General features: G+C 44.9%; 2 protein-coding genes and 1 pseudogene across 3 annotated transcripts in view; 1 reads left to right on the top strand and 2 right to left on the bottom strand.

Annotated features, from left to right (window-relative positions):
- Positions 1–19,014, bottom strand: part of LOC309416429 (serine/threonine-protein kinase PAK 3-like) — a gene marked incomplete at its 5' end in the record, with an annotated part of 266,010 nt that overhangs the window by 44,662 nt on the left and 202,334 nt on the right. The gene's annotated exons all lie outside the window — the stretch shown is intronic.
- The window catches only part of LOC309416410 (E3 ubiquitin-protein ligase RBBP6-like), an 82,254-nt pseudogene that overhangs the window by 19,506 nt on the left and 43,734 nt on the right, over positions 1–19,014 (bottom strand). The window lies entirely within an intron of this gene.
- On the top strand, positions 950–18,890 carry LOC309416411 (E3 ubiquitin-protein ligase RBBP6-like; the record flags this gene model as incomplete). Its single annotated transcript, XM_082015965.1, is given in 18 exon segments — positions 950–1,541; positions 4,899–4,998; positions 5,766–5,804; positions 6,160–6,196; positions 7,493–7,537; positions 8,781–8,869; positions 8,995–9,091; positions 9,926–10,065; positions 10,983–11,155; positions 11,908–12,011; positions 12,460–12,803; positions 13,913–14,009; positions 14,090–14,168; positions 14,262–14,319; positions 15,505–15,864; positions 16,233–16,331; positions 17,555–18,701; positions 18,705–18,890. Coding segments are annotated over 18 exon segments (3,360 nt in total). The 5' UTR covers positions 950–1,375.

Here is a 19,014-nt window from a genome sequence, read left to right as displayed (position 1 = left end):
CTACCTCCACTGAGCTGGCAGACTGCAGCACCTCGCTAGCACCATCCCTCAAACATCGGCGTGCCGCCCCCAGGCTCATCTCTAGCGAGCCGGGTTTTAGCCCCTTCCCCCTTCGAATCTAGTTTAAGGCTCTTTCATGGAGCCCTGCTAAGTCCTGTGCAAAGACCCTTTTCCCCCTTTGAGACACGTGTACCCCACCTGTCACCAGCAGGCCTGGTGTCGTGTGGACCAGCTCATGATCAAAAACCTCCCAATTCTGCCGGTGTCACCGGGCTCAAGCTGCTGGCTCTTCCTGTTCCTTCCGTCAGCATTCCTGCAACTGGAAGGACCGAGGAGAACCTACTTGTGCTCCTGATCCCTTAGCCAGTCGTGCCAAGGCCCCGAAGTCTCTCTTGATTGCCCTTGGACTTCTTACTGCAACTTTGTCACTACCTACATGAAAAATCAATAATGGAGAATAATCTGAGGCCGTACCAGGGTAGGAAGCTTATTCTTCACAGCTTTAACTGGGGCCCCAGGGAGGCAGCAGACTTCCCTAAGAAGTGGGTCCGGTCTGCATATGGGGCCTTCTGTGCCCTTCAGAAGGGAGTCTCCTCTGACAATGACCTGTCGTCTTCTTTTTGTGGAAGCGGTACCAGTACAAGCAGATGGGTTTATGGCAATAACCATCAATGGCCATTGGCTCTTTGACCGAACGTCCCGTAAATGCAAGAAGAGACACTCGGACACCCTGAGATGTCCCCTCCCTTCGCTGGGCCTGGGCACGGGCAGCCAAGTTCCGCACGGCAAAGCCCACTGCATCTTCCCCAGGCTGTCTTGTCCTGGCCGGCTGCTTCCAGGAGGGGACAGCGGGTAGTGACAGCCTGGGGGTGACAGGAGGGACAGCAGGCGGTGACAGGCCTTCGGGGTGACAGGAGGGTCACCACAGGCCTGGGGTGTGACAGGACACCAGGCAGTGGCAGGCCCAGGGGGGTGACAGGAGGGTCACCACAGGCCTGGGTTGTGACAGGACACCAGGCAGTGGCAGGCCCAGGGGGGTGACAGGAGGGACACCACAGGCCAGGTGAGGCGCGGGGGGGTGCAGTGTTCCGTTGGGCACGCGCAGTGATGCGATCAGGGCAGCCCCTGCGGCTGGCGTCCGTTAAACCGCCAACGGAACGCTGAGGCAGAGGTGCCTGAGTGCCCACAGCGAGTGGTTGGGCCTGGGAGCGCTGCGTGAGAGAGGGAGCAGAGGCCGAGCCGGGGCCGCGGGGGCCTCTCCCCGTCATCCGCCCGCCCGCCCGTCGCTGAGGGCCGCAGGCCGGACTTGTTGCGGGGGTGAGCTCAGCCCCCTCGGTCCGCTGTAGTAGACGCCATCGGGGAGCAGGCCCCGACCATGTCGTGCGTCCACTACAAGTTCTCCTCCAAGCTGAGCTATGACACGGTCACCTTCACCGGCCTCCACATCTCCCTGTGCGACCTCAAGCGCCAGATCATGGGCCGGGAGAAGCTGAAGGCGGCCACCTGTGACCTGCAGATCACCAACGCCCAGACCAAAGAAGGTGCGTGGGGGCGGCGGGCGTGGGGGCTCGGGGACTGCCCGGCTGGCAGTGTCACAGACCACCCTGTGATGGCCATGGCCTGTGGGAGCCACGCTCTGCTCTTTGTGGCTCGTCCCCACGTAGCCTAAGTCAGCCTGAGGCCCATCTTGCCGGCCTGCGGGGGGACTGGGAGGGCAAGCGGCGTGGGGGCTTACACGGGGTGGGAAGCGATAATGTGATTTGGCCACGCTCGGTAGCTGTGGCTTGTGTTGGGGGCCTCAGGGCTGTTCTTTTGTAGTTGCTGTTCTGACAACTACCTTCAGATCTGTGCTTTGTGCGCGGAGCAGGCATAGAAGAATGTGTGGTTGATGTGTGATGTACAGGGCTTACAAATTTTTGCTTTCCTGGAATTCTGCTAGGTAAAATGATAAGGAAATATGGGAGGATATCTTACATTAATAACCTCTCCAGATGTCTTGGAAATCAAGTGGAGAAAGCTGAAAGGGATGGGAAGAGAACAGGTGGCTACTTTGAAGAAATAAATTGTCTTTGGTGACTTCGTTTTGTGATCACCTTGCTTTACTCCACTGCACTGGAAAACTGGCTTGGTGGCTGTTGCAGCAACTGCTCTCTAGCAACACTTTGGATCAAGAGTGTAGCTGTGAGTTACCATCTGTGCAGACCCTCTAATGGCCTCTCTGCCATGGGTGTTCTCCATATCTAAATGACACCTTGGAATTTCTTGTTAATATCGCTTCTTTTCTACACCAAAGACATTGTCGTTCAGGTGCTATCGAGCATCATTTCACCATTTGTCTCTAAGCGTTTTTTTTCCCTGGTACTACGTGTGAACCGTATCAGGGCACTACTGAAATTTTCCGGCAGAACATTTATGGTGACTATACGTAAGAAACGTTCTTAGAGAAGTCATAAATTCTTTTAAAGCTAAAAAATGGTGCTTGATTCTCAGAGATGATAATGGTTTCGTGGTACTTAGTATGATATTTCAGTTTGGTAAGCTGCTGTCTTGACAAGTTTGAATGTGATTACAGGCCTTGGGGTGTGACTTTTCAGAAATAGAAAGATTTGTTGCCAAGTCTCTGCTCGGGGATGTTGCTGCCCAGGAGGAAAAGGTTCCTGCTGGGAGATGCCAGTTTTGTCCGAGAGCTGCCAGACTAAGCTGGCATCTGTTAAATTCAAATCAAGCAAACAAAAATTTCCAGGCCTTCAGGAATAGTGTTCCAGCTTTATTCCTTTCCTATTAAAAGAAGAAAAAGAAAGTTAACTTTTTAGTCTACGTTGTTTGACTTCACCTTTATTAAGGTGCCATCAACCAAAATGAATTCAATTAACTGAGGCGAAGGAAATAGAAATGTATTAAAGCCAACTGGTACCACATCCCTTCTCAGAACACACTCAGCAATGTTCTCTGCGGTAGGTAAACACTCTTCCGCAAATTCTCTGACACGGTGACCAAGCTGCTGGGGTACTTCAAGTACCAAATACAAGTATGTGCAAGTGTCCTATGCAAAGAAAGCCTTTACTTCCCCAAGCTGTTGTCCCTCTACAGCTGATGCCTTTCAAAGTGTGCTGATTGACTTCTAAGGGGAATTCCTGTTGGAATTCGGTCTGCTCTCAGGTGGCTGGAGCTCTCTTCACTCTGCACTCAACAAGCAGACTGTAAACAAGCATATCACAGGAGGTGCTGCCACTTGTAACCTTCTACAGAGCTACCACAGTCCTCAGTTCGGCACAGGCGTAGCGAACTCCTGCCTTTTTGTGGAGCCGCTGTCGCTTAGCCCAGATCTCACTCCAGTGGTTTGTGATCTGGACCAGAAGGATACTCTGTATGACTCCGTCCCGCAGGCAGAAGCAGCTGCTTTGGGCTTCTAGAACTGCGGCTGGTGTGACCTGCCAGTTGTTTGTCAGGGCCTCAGTACGGTTTGAGCTCCTTCTCCATGAACAAGTGCAGCGCAGGCCTTTCTTGACAGGTGGCTGTGTACTGGTTGGATTTTCCTTTGGAGAAGAGCTCCAGGGGCTGGTTTCAGGATTTGACTTGTGTAAGAGCTTCTGGTTTTGTCATTAGCAGTCCTTTCTGCTACAGTTTGAAACTACTCTCAAGTCCCGAGGAAGCTTGCTGTTTGGTTCCCGGGGCGGGGAAGATCAGGAGCTAGTTTCGGCTAAATGCTTTCTCACTTTTCTGAAGAAGCCTTCTGTCATCCAGAAATAGAAATAGAATTTTCATTTCATGGCTGAAGTAATGTCTTGTGGTAGGTATGTTTTGGTCCATGAGAGGTTCCTGCCTGTAGGAATAATCTACTGAAAAATGGAGCCTGAATTGTGAGAGAGTCCTGTTTTGTGTGTGATCACTGAGCAAAACCACCCTGACAGAGCTTGTCTACATAGACAGCATCTTTGGTTTTCAGATCATTGTTCTGTTTCGGTCTGCAAAGGTGAGGGCTTTTAACATGTAAAACTGTGGGCAGATCATGAAAGTGTGGAGAGCTTCGGGCACATGCTGGTTTTGACTGGCTTTTAAAGGCTGTCTTCATCAGTAATTTCATTGGAGTCTGCCTCTCTGCTGTGCAGGAAGGGAATCCAAAGGATTCTTGTCCCTTTGGTTAATTCAGACCAGATGATTAGCTGAAGAGGGGAGATCTAATTCTGCCCTACTTGTGAAAGCACGCTCAACACCCCCCTCCAAATTTCTGTGATCCACATTCTAGTTCTAGCACTGCCACTTCTGTTTCCATTTCATTGTAAAGCACCGAGCAGCTGAGGAGTGTGGTTGTTGGTGGATTAAGCTGCAAGCCATACACAGAGGTGGCCGGCTGTCTTCTGTGTTCTGTCGGCCTTGAGCACCAGCAGCGTGGCCGAATCGCTTTTAGTGAACAGCTATGAAAGCAACGGCGCAGAGATTTCATGCTTTAGCTAAGAGCCTGTTTTGTTGCAGGGCAAGCTTGTCTGACTTCAGATCTGCTTTACACAGGTGAGACTTGGCTGTGCTTTGTTTTTCTCCAAAGATCCCTTGGTTTTGTAGCCTAACAGAAGCAAAAGCCACTTAAGCTAGATCAGGACAGAACCTCATGCGCTAGCAGACTCTCCTTTAGTGACCTTTGGGAGCATTTTGCTGTTGGCATTCACGCTCTCTCAAAAAAAACTGGAAAAGATTGTGCTGCTTGCGTTTGGTTCTCAAACCTGAAGATTTCTTGGAATGTACTGCTAGTGTGCTGAGACGATAAAAATGCACCGTTACATCTGAAATCTGGCTTTTCTATCTGCAAAGGGCTTCCCTCTCTGCCGCGCTGTGTAATTACATATTCATATACATTCTTATGAATTGACTAATGTTTTTTTCTGCATTTATGTTGTTTTCAGAATACACAGAGGCTAATGCCCTGATTCCTAAGAACTCATCAGTAATTGTGAGAAGAATCCCTGTCGGAGGAGTTAAAGCTACCCGCAAAACATACGTTCTGTAGGTATCCATAAAGCACTGTGTTCTGTGTTAGTGGTTTGGGTGTGTTACCTTTTCTAATTGATGTTCCTTTCCAGAGGCACTCAGATTGTATCTTTCTGGTTAAAGCTGCTGTTAGTTTTTGTTGTAATGGGGTAGATTTTATTGTTCCTGTCCCAAAGTAAACTTATGCTTTTCGGCCTGCTGGGACATGGGGTTCAAACTCCAACAACGGTAACTGTTAAGAATGATTCTATTTGGTTTGATCTTGGGGTTGTTTTTTCTGAGCGCCAAGTTTTCGATGCTGTTTCCTCTACGTGGAGAGATTCCTTGTTACACGTGTTTGCTTGTCTTGCTTTTAGAGTGAAGACAGGTACGCACTGGAGTGTAAACTTAGAATTTGTTCCCATCTCAGAAGAGTCTGATTCTCAGTGTTTCTGCGAATCCGTCTATTCTTTGCATTTGGGACAGGGGGGGTGGCGTATGGCAGGTATCCTTATGCCCCAAATCTGGTGTTTTTGCATACTAGCTAGAGGGGAAAGACCAAGGCTTGCCAGCTCTGCTGATGCGACACTTGGGATGATGCTGGAATTATTTGTTAACTACATCGATGGCTGCATGTCTCATTCATGATGATCTGCAGGCAGATACAGATCAATGAGTATGTGAAATCTCAGCAAGTTCCCAGATGTAATAAATATTTCCCCAAATACTGTAGCATTTTCAAGGTTATCTTAAAGCAAATTCTGGCAATTAAGTCCTTTTTTTTTTTTTTTATTTCCCTACAGGACTCCTAAATCGCAGAAAATCCTAGGCACTGCCTTCAGGTGACATTTCTACTACTATTTTTAGTCACCATGTTTAAGACACAAAACTGTAGTACAGACTTCATATTTTTGATACTTATGTAGCAGAGACAAAATATCTGAGGCACTTTGGTGTTCTATTTCTGTAAGTCTTAGAGTAATTTTCTGACAAAGTAGAAATGAGCTTCTGGGGTTTTTTTAGTTGCACTGAAGGTACCAAGAGAGAGCCGTTTATGTGTATGAATACGTTTCCACATGCACTAGACTATCAGCACATCACGTTTTGATGTTCAAGTTCTGTAATCTGTCGTCACTGCTGTATGTTGGGCACAAGGGCTTTCTTTTAAGTTCTGATCACTTTTATTTCTTCTTCCAGATGTCAAACTGAGCCAGTGAGTGGAATATCAAGAGGCGTATGTAAAACACCATCTCACACTTTTTTCTACACACTGCACTTAATTCTGATCAATGTAGCCTTGTGTTAATTTCCCCAACATTAACCTAATATATTTTCCACTAAAACATAGATGCTGTATGTACAATGTATTTGATTCAGCATCATAGAAATTTTATTCTACGTTTCTAAAAAACTAAGCAGTGATTCGGATGTCTTTCTGATGATGTTTTACTAGTGTCAGCTTAACTGCTGCTTGTGGCATCATAGAATTCAATATCCTGGAAAAGGAACCAGATGAGAGCTACCCTTTTGACTTGTGGAAAAACCGCATGTCATCTTAGATCCCAGTAAATGCCGCAGTCCGTTGCTGACTGGTGGCCTGAGGACTTCATTCCTGCAAGCTGTTGCAGGAGGTAGCTGGGAGGGAGGAGTGTGGTTGCAAAGGAGAAAAAAAAAAATCCCAGGATTGTGCTCTGAATCCATGTTTTTGTCATCATTAAGACTTGGTTTTGGTCTGCTGGCAAGGAGAAGAATATTAAATTCTCACACTTCCCAATCTAATTTGCGTAGTGTGGCCTGCGGTCTAATACACGACAAGAAATCCATTTTCTCAGTTTTTATAGGCTACTCTGTCATGGCAGACACCTTAATTTCAATAATTTGAGCAGCTTATTTTTTTTCTTGATAAAGTGGTGGGTTTCTTTTATGGCGGATGCTTTGGAGTGGTGTTTGCATTTGGGTTTTGTGGGGTGTGGTGAGCCTGGCATTTTTAAACTTATGGAGAGGAGAGGCAGAGTTCCTGTTTCAGGGCTGATGTGCCCATGCTTGATTTTGACAGGCAACTAGGCTGTGTTCATAAAGGCATAGCCGTGTGCATTTATAAATGATGAGACGCTGATTGATTTACAAACTACACTGAAAATAAGTTTTCTGTAGTGATGCTTCCTTTTCCAAGAAACATAAATATTGTTTTAGAATCCCTTTTAGCGGACAGTTGACAGCTTCCTTACCCCTTGGACTTTTAAGCAGTTGTGAGCATTTGACAAGGCTCCCTCCCTGAGACATTCTGGAGCAATACATAATCTCAAGCGGCTTTGGTTGTTTTAGTTTCTTCTCCTTAACCACATAGGCACTCCTAAGCTGTCGTGGGTTTGGACTTTGTTTTGAACACAGGCAAATGACACTAGGTTGGAAATGCCTATTTCAGTGATGCTCAGAGGATATAGTGCAGAATTTCCGACTACCGTAGAGGTTGACTATTGCTAGGTTTTGATTGTAAAACTTAAAGAGGTTGTTAATTTTTTGTGAACAGAGTGATGACTCTTCTGCACCTCTTTCTCTGGCCCAGCTGATTAAGGTATATATATTTTTTTTTCTTGTCAAATACATAAAAAAAAAAGTGTTTGCTTCAAATTTTTAAATTGAACACTGTGATCTATAGCAGGATGACTGTTGTAATGGGAAGAAAACTTTAATGTAGTTTTTAATTATTTATTTATTTGAACTTTAAAGCCTGTGTAGCTGTTGATAGTATCCTGTGAAGAGCAGTTCCCACTTTGGGAAGATAGAAGGGGAGCACCTTATCAGCCTCCACATAGTGTTGCAGTATGACTCAGCTTCAAGACACAAAGCAGCAGCCTTGCAGAAGCTGTTGACTTGTTCACACATTTCGTTAGGTTTACATTGGAAACGAACACAATGTTCACAGAAGAACTGAATTGGCTCTTGGTTATGGACATCTTGGGGGCGGTTGCAACAGCCAAAGTAGAAGCGTTTCTGTCGCATGGGCAATGGCATGGCTATTTTTGAATTTCTAGTCATTATAGTTATAGATCCGTTCTTGGAATGCTGCACAATTTCATAAATTGCAGTATATCTAGAGTGGACAACACGGTCTAATTTGTTGGGGCACAGACAGTGTAGATTGTGAAAATGTTCCTAGTTACATCAGTTAATATGAAGAATTTAGCAGGGGGGAACGTGCAGTTTGGACTGCCTACAGCACGAGTGGTCCAATTTCTACTGAAAAGAGTCTTTTGTCTTGCTGAGGGGCTCTAAAAAGCTTGAATCTCTGTAATGCTTCTGTGTCTGAAGCTGAATTTCAGCAAGCAAAACCAACTTCCCTGACCTTTAAGTTGTGTATCCTTCTGATGCTGCAAATGTAAACAATGGTACTTGCCTTCATCTTTCTCAATTCAATGTACAGTGGCTGTCTTCTCCTTCAAATAGGCTGGAGCTTAAAGATCCCTTTAATAATAGCGGCAGGTCTAACTTTTTCTGTGCATAGCTTCAGTCCACTTGGAAGAAAACTGGAGTAGGTGCACAAGTCTTTATAAGGTCCAACCTGAGCCTAAGGTTTTGAGTGCCCAAGAATGCTCTTTTCAAGTAGGTTAACAGGCACATAAGCATCATTTCATGGTGTAAGGACTCCCCAGAACACTTTCAGCACAACTATTTTTTATATAAGCAGCTATTTTCAGGCAACCTCAGCTAGTGTTGTGCTGCTCTGTACAGGCTTGGGTGAGTGGTGTTGTCTTTGGCTGTGTGCGCTTCAATGTGTTTCTAATGTGCCTCTCAAACGATTACTTGTTAAACAACAGACTGCCAATCTGGCTGAAGCCAATGCTGCCGAAGAAGATAAAATAAAAGCCATGATGATCCAGTCTTGCCGTGAATATGATCCAGCCAAGTAAGTGTGGATAATGTCAAATCCGATCTTTGGCGATGATGGAAAACCTGTAAACTTGTTGGTTTTAACAAACATGGATTTAACACATGCATCCTTTTTCTTTTTTTTCCCCAAAACACCTTCAGTTACACGAAGAAAGCCTTAGGTCCACCACTGACATCATATACTTGCTTTGGTTGTGGAAAACCTGGCCACTGTGTAAAGAACTGCCCAACAAAGGGGGTAAGATTGTGGGGGACTTCTGGTGTGACTTACTTTTAAATTGTTTTCCCTTGGCAGTTCCGTAACAAATACATGAATACTCATGTTAAGAATTGTTTCTTTTGGGGTGAAACGCAGAGGTCATGTGGCAATGTTGCAAAGCCCTTTACAATTCACGGGAAACCTGGAGTTATAAATGTAACATTTTCTCCTTCCAGGCCATGGACATTACATATGTCCATAGATCTTTCTCTGCACACTGTCATGCATATTTTTATACATTTCAATTTTATTGGAAATCTTTCTGGTTTCAACGCTTTTTAATGACAGTTCACAGTTTTCAGTAGTTTGTAAAAACCCAAGATGTTTCTATCGACATCCGTTCAATGTTTGCGTGTTTTAGTTACACAAGCACCTGGCTGAGTAGCCATGCCATTTGACATCAGTTGCTGAATGTATATGCGTGAGATATGAATTCCACCTTCACTAGAGAAGGTGAATCTCAGTTTCTCAGTGTCGGATTCAGAGCACCGAGTTAAGCTCTCACTCTGAACTGCGCTTTGGAGGAGGAGCGGGGTTGTGTCTCCTCTCCGAGTGGATGGTGAGCCAAGGGATATTTCACCCTTAAGGAACTTGACATTAAGCCAAAGGATGTCGACTGAGTTCAAAACGCTGCTCAAGCCTTTGGGACATCCTGGCTATATTCCTTTAGGGAGAAGGGTATTTTAGTTGAGCAAGCCTTATGCTGGGTAAAAGGAGAGGATTAAAGGCTTTTGCTGCTGAAAATCATCATTGAAATGTCCTTTTAAGGGTGGGTCTTAAGATGAGAGGTATCTGCACTTCTTTTCTTAACAGGACAGAATTTTTGAGTCTGTTCCCAGAATTAAAAGGAGCACAGGAATTCCGAGGAGTTTCCTGATGGAGGTGAAAGATCCCAGTATAAAGGGTGCTATGCTGACAAGCACTGGGAAATACGCCATACCAATTATTAGTGCGTAAGTATGGGATTAATGGGACTGAGCAGAAAGGGAACGAGAGAAACCATGCGTGTGTGTCCGAGTGGCAATGCAAGCAAGTTGGCCAGCGTCTGTAATTACGAAGCAGGAAGCACCGTCATTGTATCGTTGCCTTAAAATCTGTGATACTTTCTAATATGGAAATAGACTGGTCCTGCTGTTCACACCCCTGGAAGTTGGTTCAACTTGTGGTACACCTAGAATCTGTAGGTCTGCAAAAGATTTCACTAGTGCTTACCGTTGGAGTCATTCTCCTCGAAAGCTCGTTTTGCTTCTCTTTGACGTTTCAAAGGCTTCTTGCCCAATTTAGCAAATAGCTGTGTGAGTGAGATTTCCTCCCCCTCTGGCTTTGATCAAATCTCATGTGTGAACCAGACGGATGTTTTCCTGTTTTGCTTTACCCTAAGAAAATCCTACTGTGTGGTGACAAGAGTGGCTGGGAAGAAATGCACTTGATAGCACTTCTGTTTGTGGCTGTCATGGATCTCCTTTTGTAGAAGCTGAGACATAGTTTTCTTTTATTCATAAAGTGTATTTAATCGGAGACTCACTTGATCCTGAGCCTGCAATTTACATTGACCCTCTGGCAGAGGAGAGGTGGGATTCATTTCAGCTGATTTCTGGATGTCGAAAAATGATTTTTCTAGTCTGAGCCAATCTCTTAGTTGATCCCATGAATGGGAGAGTTCTGCAGAAGGAAAATTGTTCCCCCTCCCTCTTCTGGTGTGGTGGCCAAAGAGAAGTAGTTGAAACTAAATGCCTACGCTTTAGAAGGCTAATGTGGACTGAGAAGAATGCCATCTATTTTACCTTCCTTGCGGAAAATCCAAAGCTTGGAAAAGTTCTCCTTTGCCCATCTTTCACTTGTTGTTTTTCCTTCCCCGCCCCGCCTCCAGGGAAGCGTATGCTAGAGGAAAGAAGGAAAAGCCTCCCTTTTCACCAGAGGAGCCGTCCTCCTCCTCCTCCTCAGACGCTCCTGTTCCAGAGGAGTTGTTATGTCTCATTTGCAAAGAGGTCATGAGTGACGCAGCTGTTACTCCCTGCTGTGGAAACAGTTACTGTGACGAATGTAAGTCTTACTCCCACGGTTGTTAACTCAAAACATGGCATCTGACCTTCCGAAGGCAGAACTGGGAGAGAACGAAATTACTTGGTTACCCGTTCTGTTTGATACCTGAGTATACCCAGAACGGGAGAGGACCCTTCTTATGCAAAGGGCAGAAAAAAAAGGCAGAAAGCTTTTTTCCCTGGTTACGTGTCTAGTTAAACCCTCTGTACATGTGGAAGGATGACTCTGAGAAGAATGTGTAACCGTGCAGGTGATTACAGTATGAGATACTGAATGCATTTAGTTTGTCCCCAGCCCTTTCTCTCATGCAAAATTCTATAGCCTGCTCTGGTGACTTATTGTGGTCTGCAACAAACGGAGAGTTGGGCGTTTAATCCACATTCTTCTCCACAGGAGAGTTGGTGAAATCCTTCAGAACTTGAATCCATATATGAACGGTTTTTTGAGATGTGTTTTATTCATCAACCTTGAGGTTGGTGACTTCTCACTGTCCTGCACAGTGGAAAGACCAGTCCAAACATCGAGACACAGCCTACTCTACAGCTTCCAAGTAACAACAGTGAAATATCAACTCTGCTTAGTTATTTGCTGCATGCTGGACATTTTTTACACTATTGGACATTTACCGCTTCAGGCTCTGTTCAAGACTATATTCACCCATTAATCATATACGTGTTTTTATAATTGATTAGAACCCCAACATTTTCCTTAGTTTTGCTGAAAACTCTTTTGACGGTTCTCGTTATTCACAGGTATTAGAACAGCGTTACTGGAATCTGAGGAACATACATGCCCAACGTGTCATCAAACAGACGTTTCTCCCGATGCTTTAACTGCCAACAAGTTGTTACGCCAGGTGACATGCTGACATTTATGTAAACTGTTTGTTAGACAGGTCTATTTGCGAAAAGCTGAAAGGGAAGAAAATACTCGTTTACATCTCCTTAAGCAAGGCTAAATGGAATAAGGCTAAATTTACTTTTCAGAGACGTTATCTGGTGTTAGAGAAGCTTACAACTCTTTAGAGAGAATCTGGCAAATTCAGGTCACACTTTTGCTTAACGTGATTGCCTCACTTTCAAATTTGGTGTTAACACTGAGGTAACTGTAAATAGAGATACTCTGCGTTACCCATCGTTAGGGTCAGTGTTTCACCTGATGTCTTCCTATACCTGTATGTTGATTGATTTTAGGATTGATAATGTTTACAGGAACACACAAGTAATTTTGCTCTGGGGAGGCTTTTGTTCGTACATCTACTGAAGTTTCATAGTGCCTTTCTGTATGTGTTTTTCTGCCTCTAGGCTGTGAACAACTTCAGTAATGGAACTGGCTACAGAGAGCAGATTCAGCAGCAACATGAGCAGCAGCCGCCACCTCCACCACCTCCACCACCACTAACGAGACAAACAAGAGCGCACAACATGCAGCCTCAGCTCCGGCCAGCAGTTTCCAGACAGCAGGACCCACTAATGACTCCATTAGCATCCCTGGCTCCTCATTCTGCTGCTGCTTTGTCATCGTTGGCCTCTGGTCAGTCCTCTGTGGCCATTGGGCTGCCAGTAAATCCGTCTTCTGTCGTCACCTCTGGTCTCCCTCCAGCAGTGTCCCTGCCTCTCTGTGCTGAACAGCCGGACGGACCTCTTTGGTAAGTAAATCTGTAGATCAACAGGGATATAAAGGACACTAAAATGCTCAAGTTAGATTCTTCTTCTTGTTGAGCTTCTCCACTAGCTATTTATCTATCGGTAGTGACAGTTCCCGATACTAGTGGAAGTTCTGGTTTTTGTATTTACTTTGAATGAGGACACTTTGATAACTCGGAAGTGTGTCTCATGCAAGGATTTTCTCAGAAGTATTTCTTGCTCAGTTCCCTTATCAGTCATTGTCTATGAGTTTTACCCTGAAAGAGGCACATTTTGCCCAGGGGCCCTTTGGTTTTATGTGGCTAGCAATTCCTAAAGGAGCCCTCTAGTTATGTCAAAGCTTCTTGAGTGCATTAATTTCTCTCTAGTACAGAGGAAGCAACAGTTTCATGAAACCTGTAAAAGCACAATTAGAGCTAAAACTGAGCAGGTGTTTTCCTATTACTTTTTTCTACGGTATTTCTACCATCAATCTTACGATAAGTCAGAGTCATCCTCAGTAACACAAAGGGCAGTCGGTGACGCGTGCTGACCTGGCTAATAAACACTGAAACGCCGTAACTTTGAAGTATTTACAAACATGAAAGTCTGAGTTTGCAGCCCGGTGAAGTCACATGAAAAGACGTGAAAGATCTGTACGATTGTTTAGGGCTTGTGGCCTTTCAGCTTTATGCCTGGGCTGCAAATAGCCTCTCTGTCCAGAAGACTGTCAGGCTCAGCTGTAGCGTTGAATGCAAAGAACCGCAATTCAGAAGAACCTCTAAGGCAGCCTCTGCACTCGCACATAAACATTTCCTCATAGAATTTCAGTTCTCGCGTCTTCCAAAACGGAGATTCAGTGTGTGACTTGTATGTGCTCTAACCCTTTCACGTGCAGCTAGCTTAAGAAGATATTTTTCCAGTGAGCTTTCTCTTGGCATGCCAGTAGTCCAAATCGACTTCTTTCCAGTCTTCAGTAAGAATGGGCCAACTTCACATCTGTAAATCTGATGAAGATTTTTAAAATTTTTTTTCCCGTTTAGAGTAGTCAGCCTTTTCTCACCTTGGACTTGCTATTTCCAGTAGCACTTGAAAATGCTGTTTGAATAATAACTTTTTTTTTTTTTTGTAGTGATGCTGATACTGTGTTACCTCCTGCTGCTCTGGTGACTGCTACTGAACTTCTGAAATTTCCCTCTCTGTCAACCAGCAGCTTGTTGGAAGAGGAGGTCAGTTTTCTTTCAAATGATGCAGTGACTGTTGCCTTTTAGTGGAGCTTAATTTCTAACTGTTTGCATGTATTGACAAGGGCGATCACGTTCCTGCACTAAGGCAACCAGCGATCCCAAGTCTTCTGGGCCCCCAAGGGCAATCAGTACCCTCAACCGGTAAGTCACTATAACTTTAGAATTTCTTTTAAAAAGCTGTCTTGAGATAAACTAAATGGCATTTTTCTCTTTTTCCTCTCCCTACGCCAAAAGCTCATGCAATCACAGGCAGCACAGTTGGCTCAGCTGGTGGCAGACCAGGCTGGCAACGGTAAGTATTCTACAGAAATCCGGTATATTACGACCCGTAACCTGTTCAACGAGGCCGTAACACTTAACTTAGACTACAGCTGATTTATAATGGAGTAAGTATGCCCAGATAGTTGTGGAGAATAGAAGCGGTGATTAATTTTTAAAGGGCTTAATTTGATTTGGCTTTGACAAAGGGGATCTGTGCTTGCAGTAGAGTATTTAAAGTAAAACTCCAGTACGTGATTGAAAAGAGGACTCTGAAAAAGGAGCAGTTTTTGAGGGAACCAGCAGTACATCTAAAAATGAAATATAACTAAAGGATTGGGTGGAAAGCCACCCTTTTGATTACTGGCTGAACAGACCTGAAGACATTGATTCCCCAATACAAATCAGCCTCCAACATTCTTTATTTCACAACTTAGCGGATACTGGTGGAGCAAATTCTTGGAAAAGTCAAGGCTGTTATTTGATGACAATTTTGAATTTCTTCAATGTTCTCATCTCAACGAGCCAAGGTGCTTTCTCTCAGTGGGAGAGAGAGGCATTTGTTTGATCTATTATTGCCGTGTCAAGTTAGTCCTTCCTTTTGGTACGCCTTTGTTAGAGATCGGTTGTAAGCGTGCATTGTGTTTATAATGTCTTAAAGATAAAGCACAACAAAAGCCAGGACGATTCCACAGATTTCCTAAAACTCTCAAATTTAGTAAGCAAGAAAATAACAATTCAGGGACAAGAACAGGCCAAAGACATCATCATGAGGCAAGACCACAGGTGATGCCTGTGGAAGAAGCTAAAAGAAGTTTGAGAGAAGATTAGTTAATATTTGTGCAGTACTTTGAGGATCAGAAGTGTGATCTTCAGTAGTAAGTATAAGCAGTAAGTACATCAAGGAGTGGCAGAGGAGCGGTGGGCGCTTGGCACATGGGACATGGGAGTGTCTTTTAAGCACGGGCAGCCTCCATCCACGGTCACAAAGCGGAGTATAAGGGGAGAAGACTGCGGGAGCTGTTGGGGGCGAGGGTCTGGAAGGCAAGCATGAGGATCAAGAAGGGAGCGTAGTCTCAAGTGAAGGGAAAGCAGGGAGAAAAATGCTGAAGTTGAGGGTAGGAAGTGCTCGCCACCAGGCTGCCGCTTCATTCGCTTTCCTCTTTACAATCAGGGCAGAGTGTGACAAAGAGTGACACATGTTTTTGGATTTCTTCAGAAGTTCAAATCGAGGACGCCTGCGCAGTGGACATTCCCAAAGGACTCACGCCCCAACAGAAGCAGCATCAACATCCGTCGTCGTGCCTGTGCCTCCAGCTCCCTCATACCCTCCACCACCCCATGCACTTCCTTCAGGGCTACCACCAGCACAGTCTCCTCTTCACTTTCCACCTGGTCAGCCTCCATCTGCTGGGTACGCTGTTCCCCCTCCAGGATATCCTCCAGCTCCTGCCAACATGTCATCAGCTTGGGTAGCAACAGCAGTGCCAAGGGCTCATGCAAATACCATCCTCATGACACAAGCACCTCCTTTATCAAGGGAGGAGTTTTACCGAGAACAGCAGAGACTGCAAGAGGAGTAAGTATTTGGCTCAATGAAGTTGCCTTGGTTTTCGTTGTTGTATTTCAATAGCATATCAGACTGCAGTTACACCACAGTGCACCTGACATCAACAAAATGCAAGAATCGTCACGGTGTCATAATGTCATGTCCTTTTTCTTTGCAAAGGGCAAACATGCAAAACTGAGACAAGACAAATGTAGTTCTAAAATATTGGCTAAAAGTTGTAGGTATTCTAAACTGGTCTTCCTTCGATGTTAGCTGTTCACCTTTTGCATTTGCATGCAGTAGGCATTTTCTCCTAGTGGCCATGTTGTGTTTCTTGATGTCTTTTGGTAACGAAGGTCAAACTACAATGGTAGTAAAGGTCAAACTTGTTTTCACAGGGACAAGAAAAAGTCCAAACCCGATGAGTTTACAAAGGATGAGTTTGCTAAGGAAGTGATGGAATATAACAAGTCTCGAAAGGAGCGTTTGGTTTCCAGGTACGTGCTTTACATGTCCATTATGGAGAAGCAGATTGTCTGGAAGAATCAGGAGGCATTCCACTCCACCGCTCTGTTGCTAGACGGATGGGATGATCCCAGGGATTAGCAGCGACAGGAGTTTCATGTGTGCATTCCTAGCTTAAATAGGGCAGAGATTACAGTTGACTGGCAGTTATAATTTGGCAACAGCTGTTCAGGAACAGGTTTCTCTTTTAGTAAAGCTTCTCTGTAATGGCATCCTTCACCGCCTGACAGCCTTGAGGAGGCCAGAAATTGAAGAGGTGTAGTTGCTGGATTTTCTGCATCTCCCTATTCTGCTTGTAACCATTTCCTCAAAGCACTTTGGAGGAGATCTGTGAGAGACGTTGTCTTCATCTCCTCTTCTGTTTACCACATGTGGGTACACAGAGAGATTTCAAGCTGGACTGCAAACTGGTGGCTTATGCTAGTATGGTTTTGACCTTGTAAAATTTGTCTCATGACTCAGACTTGTTTGTAAGGAAATCTTGAATTGCTGAAGGATTTATAGAGGAGGGAAGATGCTCATGAATGTCTGCGGAATGATGCGAAAGAGTTCTTTAAAAAATAATGAAAGAACTCCTTGTGAAGAAAAACCTCAGGGTAGCTGATGTTTTCTATCCCCAAAAGTCACTTGGGCAGGAGTGCTGAAAAGCTCTCTCTTGCTCATGCTGCCAGTATCTGTCCTAGAGTAATGGCATTGAGTCATCCTAGTCGAGGCTGAGTTCAGAAGCTTTTCGAGATGATTTCTCTTGAAATGCAGTCACTATCCCTGGTTAGAGCTAGAGGTATGTGTAAGATTTTGCTAGCACATCTGGCCAGAAGTGTTGATTAAAGACAACTGGACGTAAGAATTTTGCATCCCATACAAATTGCCAAAGAAGTAGTGAAGTTAAATAGTCCAAGCAGCATTTTAACATTGATCTTTACTGTATTAATGCTACATCGTGTTCTCTCGATGTTTGATACTGCACGGTAGCCATGAAGACTTGCTCTTTTTGCATCTGACTGCAACAAAAGGGATTTGCACTGCGTGTAGTGGTTGAGGAGTGAAAAATGTGCATGTTCATGTCCCAGTAGAGGCCAGTATACAGCACCTTAAATCAATCAATAGCCAAAGGAAATCTGGGAGGAAAAAAGCTGGGGAGAGTAACTGTTTTGAATTAACTTCATCTGTTTTTTTGTGTTGTGTTTTTTTTAAGGTCCAACTCTCCCTGTAGTACTTCATCTTCCTCTACAAGTTCGCATACCTACTCCAAGTCAAGAACAGGTTCTTCCTACTCTTGCTCGTACTCTCGATCATTTAGTCGTTCCCATTCTCGCTCCTACTCACGATCACCACCATATCCAAGAAGAGGCAAAGGGAAGAGTCACAAGAACTGTCATTCCTGGTCAAGGCCACATGGTTATCACCGGTCGAGGTCAAAGTCACCCCCACACAGAAGACACCATTCACGGTCAAGGTCTCCAGTAGTCCGAGGCCAATCTCCCAGGAAATGGACTATACCTCAAGGGGAAGGAGGAAGGGAGTATTTTAACCGATACAGACAAGTTCCACCGTATGATATGAAAGCTTCCGATGGCAGATCTATTGACTTTGGAGATCCATTTGGAGAGCAAGGGTACGGAGAATGGGAAAGGAACTACAGAGAGTGGTGTGAAAAGTTTTACAAGGGCAATGGTGTTGGTGCTCAACTTCATCCTCCAGTAAAGAGAGGGAACTTTTCTCCAGACTGCTTTGGTCCACCTGGGACCAGACGAGAGTATTCGCCATATGCTTGGGGACATAGGGAGGATTATCCTGTGGGGCATAGGCAGCGCAGCTGTAATAGAGCTGGAAATTACCCTGAACAACCTTCCGGAAGAGAGAGCCGTGGCAACAAAGAGAGGGAGATGCAAAATCCACGTGGAGATGACAAAGGAAATAAACCTAAAAAACACCAGGAGAGAAGGAAAGAGGATGCGAATGAAGGCTTTCTCAATGCTGAGTTGCTAGAAGGTGCGCGAAAACCAAGAGAGCCAGTTACAGGAGAAGTCGTTCAAAGGGATTCATTGTTCATGCTCCCAAGCAGAGATGATGCCACCCCTGAGATGAGGGATGAGCATCTGGGAGCAGATTCTATGGCTTTCAAGCCAGGGTCTAAAAAGAAGAAAGAGAAGGATGAGCGAAAACCAAAACCTGGCAAGACAAAGCGGGAAGCAGAAGTGGCTGTTCCTCCTCAGAAGGACAATATAAGAAAACGAGCTAAAGCTTCCCAAGTGAAGGTGGACAGCGAGCGTGAAAAATCTCCTCAAATGGAACCTCCTGTGAAACAAGTGAAGGAGGACATGCCAAAGACAGACAATGTTTAAACATCTTCCTCTCAAAAGGATGCGAAGACTCTTGGTACCCCACAGAAAATTCATCCAAAAGTGATAGAAGATCACCCAGAAACTAGACCAGTCGTGGAGGAAAAGGCAAAGAAAGACCATCCAAAAGAAACCAACTCAGAGCAGAGGACAGGGAGAGGTCATTCAGCAATTACAATCACAGGCTAAACAGCCTCAACTTGGGAAAATTATTTTAAATTCTTGCCAACCAAAATCAGAGTAGGATAATGAGAAATAAGACGAAATCTTAAAACATATCCCCCCCATCCCTCCCTGCTTCCTGGGCTGTCAC

This window comes from Phaethon aethereus, assembly GCF_964289735.1.
Source record: "Phaethon aethereus genome assembly, contig: HAP1_SCAFFOLD_108, whole genome shotgun sequence".
NCBI classification, from domain to species: domain Eukaryota; kingdom Metazoa; phylum Chordata; class Aves; order Phaethontiformes; family Phaethontidae; genus Phaethon; species Phaethon aethereus.
Note: the sequence above shows the minus strand (reverse complement) of the source record. Positions and strands in the feature narration are given on the sequence as shown.